The 3,324-nt window shown below is 48.0% G+C and overlaps 1 protein-coding gene across 1 annotated transcript; it reads right to left on the bottom strand.

Annotated features, from left to right (window-relative positions):
* Window positions 1-1,472: 1,472 nt before the first annotated feature.
* LOC120843678 lies at window positions 1,473-2,531 on the bottom strand. Its single transcript, XM_040215103.1, has one exon. It carries the CDS (start codon window positions 2,529-2,531, stop codon window positions 1,473-1,475), a length of 1,059 nt encoding a protein of 352 aa, XP_040071037.1.
* Window positions 2,532-3,324: the final 793 nt, after the last annotated feature.

Here is a 3,324-nt window from a genome sequence, read left to right as displayed (position 1 = left end):
TCTCACCGATTTTGCAAATGGTAAATTTGGAGTATGGGCCGTATAGGTGCACATGTTACACATTTTTCAGCAGACGCTTTCTTTTAAAGAGGTGTTCGATATCAAATGACCTCGAAGGCAAGGAGGATCGCGTCCCCTCGCCAGAGGTACTCTTCACGCCACCGAGAGACAGGCCCTTGAGATGACAACGCCAACCATGGATGATAGGCCATTTGCCGCCGAGATTGTGCACGGTGGCTGGGTCTCAGTTCAGTGATCCGCAAAAGCAACAAACGCATTGATTACCTTTTAGCGAGACACAAGACTGGCACTGACAAGTGTGAGAGAATGTCACTCTGATCACCTCATCGTATTACTCGTACCATTCCCGATATCATTTCGTCTTGCCAATCTTTTTTCCTGCTATCCAAACCTCCGTGTAGATTAGTCTACTAGAGGCACGCTTTTAGGCTAACCTCTTTGCCTTTGAATCATCATCATTCTTTTTGTTTAAATTAGGGGGCGAGAAGTACTTTACATTTGACGACGACGAGTGACGGCAAATTGATATCGCAAAAAACGTGGCAGCTGTCGGCCAGAATTCAGGCAAATGAAAGTACTAATTTGTTTCTTCTTCAATTTTGGGTTACTTTGTGGTTTTCTTTTTTTCGTTCGGCGATGTGGAAAGCTAGCTAACCCCCCCCCCCCCCCCCCCCCCCCCCCCCCCGTTACAAGCACGGTCGAATTAGAGTCTGCTGCGAAGGCTGAATTAAAACTGTGCTCGGGTGCAACCTTCTGCATCATTATCGAAATGTGAAGAGATCCCGCACAGCTTTAATCAGCGTTCAGTCTGGTAGAGGGCGCGTGCTTTATATCGCCCATAATATCGGGAGTCACGTAAATGCCTGGGAGTCAAAGGAGTCCCAGGAGGACTCGAATGAGGGCCAGTAAACCCCATAAACGGGCAGTATTATTATTCCCCGATTTAGGAGAATCAGATGACTCACCAAGAGGGTCACATGGGGCATTGTTTGACTCCTCTCAAATGAGTACCCGTGAACACCCCATTTTTAGGGTGCAGGGTCACGAGTCGTTTTTCCTCAGATTTCACGAAATTTTGACCAATGCACTGGTTTACTAACATGCACACAACAAGCGCAAAATTACACCAGATCCGCAAACTCTGCAGCAGATTATGCACCTGAAAACGCCGATTAGCAGAAACAGAAAATTGTCCTCGAGTATAGTCAAGTGACTTTCGCGGTCGAAACTCTGCAAGAAGCGAAAGTATGCATTCGAGCTAGCTAAAAGCATCATCATCCAAACCCTGAGACAGGGAGAAAGAAAACAACTCACATGTCTCTTTCGTTAATTTACTTCTCCCTGTCTCAGTGTTTAGATTAGAAAAAATATATGCCATTTTTACACCCAAACGCCACATCCTGAGAGGCGGAAACTATATGTCAGACCTCTTCAGCCATTACTTGCCTCTTTTACGAGTGCTCGAGTTTCACGTCATACTTGAATGCGCCGATACTGGTCTGCGGCCTAGAGAATTCGTTTTTGAGATCAGCAATGGCCTGCTTGATCTCAGCACAAGACCTCCTCAAGTCTTCAAGTAGCTGTCCTTGCCGATGGGTGGCATCTGGCTGCATCTTCTGAAACTGCGATAGGAGGTTTGACATGGTTTCAACCATTGCTTGATCTCCTACTGAATGCTCAAGCTTGAGCTCATCCAAGACTGCGTTGACGCTAGCGTGCAACCTAGAGTAGCCATCTTTGAGCTCAGAGATGGACTGCTTCATATCGGCTGTGGCGTTCTCGAAAGTTCCACATAACTCTCTTCCCAGTTTGGTCATATCTGGCTGCGTCTCCTGAAGCTGTTGCAGGAGGCCGGACACGGCTTCAGTAACTGCTCGATTTGCTGCAGCGTGTCCAAGATTGACTTCATCCGCGACGGTGTTTACACTGGCCTGCAGCACATAGTAGCCGTCCTTGAGTTCAGCAATAGACTGCTTAATTTCCGCACTGGCCTTCTCCAAGTCTTCACGTAACTGTGCTCCCTGCAGTGTCGCACTTTGCAACGGAGCTTCCCCTCCTTGTTTGGGGTCGTAGCATAGCACGCAGTGCTGCACAAGGCCCAGCCGCGGCACGTCCTGATGACACCTAGGACAAGAAGCCCTATGGTGAAGGCATTCTTTTTCATAGTGATCCAAGAGTTCGGAGACGGGCCCGATGAAGTTGCAGCCGTGTGCAGAATTCCAGCAAAACACGCTCAGTTTCAGCAACTGTCCCGGTCTCAACTTCAGCTTGTCCACCGCATCCTTGTCGAAGTTCTCTCGGTCCAGTGGACATACGCAGCCCAGGTCAAGGCTGCCCTCGAAGCAGACGTCGCAAAGTGTGTGGGAACAAGGCAGCACGACCGTTTCCTTGCACAACACTCCGCAAACATGGCACAGCTTATCGAGGGGAAGGGGATGCTCAAAACATAACGGCATCCAGTCTAGACCTGGTATCAATTCCGTGGACAGTGGTACAGACGTTGGCGGCATCCTGGAACTGCGGACCTCTGAGGCTATGTGTCTCGCTCGCTCTTCGCATAGACCCGGCTCACAATCAGCACGGAGACGATAAGGGGCACGTTACCAACCTCTTTGGCACCCTCGCCGCGAACGTCGACTTATCAGCTCTGTCACAACTCAGATTCTTTTTTTTGTTTTTTTTTGTTTTAAGAGTACCAGTAAAGCGATGGGACTTTGACCTGTAAAAACCGAGCAAGCGGCCACGATAATTTGCCGTATGCGTCGCTTCTTGCGTTCTCTCACGCTGGGAAAGAGATTATGGATACAGTCCACTTTCTTTCGCGTGCAGAGACTGGTTCCGAATATAGGTTATTGGTGCTGAACTGTCCGACTATTGTATTATATGTGGTCGTTTGGTGCGCCGTTTTAAAAGCGGTGGCATTTCTTTAAAGGCGCCCTGCAACGATATATTGGGTATAAATGTTTCTCGCTTTCAACAATACTGGCCTATGGAACCCAAGTATACTTGCACTGACCATGAAGCTTGTTTGCTGCGGTTAGATTTCAAGGATAAAGGGGTCGTTTTCTTTTAGTCTCTTCTTCATAAAGCTCGATGACAAAGTCGTGGGGATTGTATTGTTGGCGTTGTCAACAACGCGATCCTCGGGATTTTCCCATCAAGCTTTACGATCCCCACGTTAACAATAATTAAATTTGGCTCAAATAGTAGACACGAGCATTGCGTGAGCATTCGATTTGGTCTCGTGACAAGAAATATATTAAAAAGCGAGAAAAACTACGAAAACGGGAAAGACGTAGCAGG

Source organism: Ixodes scapularis, unplaced genomic scaffold (genome assembly GCF_016920785.2).
Source record: "Ixodes scapularis isolate PalLabHiFi unplaced genomic scaffold, ASM1692078v2 PGA_scaffold6__148_contigs__length_123643588, whole genome shotgun sequence".
In the NCBI taxonomy this organism is placed as follows: Eukaryota; Metazoa; Arthropoda; class Arachnida; order Ixodida; family Ixodidae; genus Ixodes; species Ixodes scapularis.
Note: the sequence above shows the minus strand (reverse complement) of the source record. Positions and strands in the feature narration are given on the sequence as shown.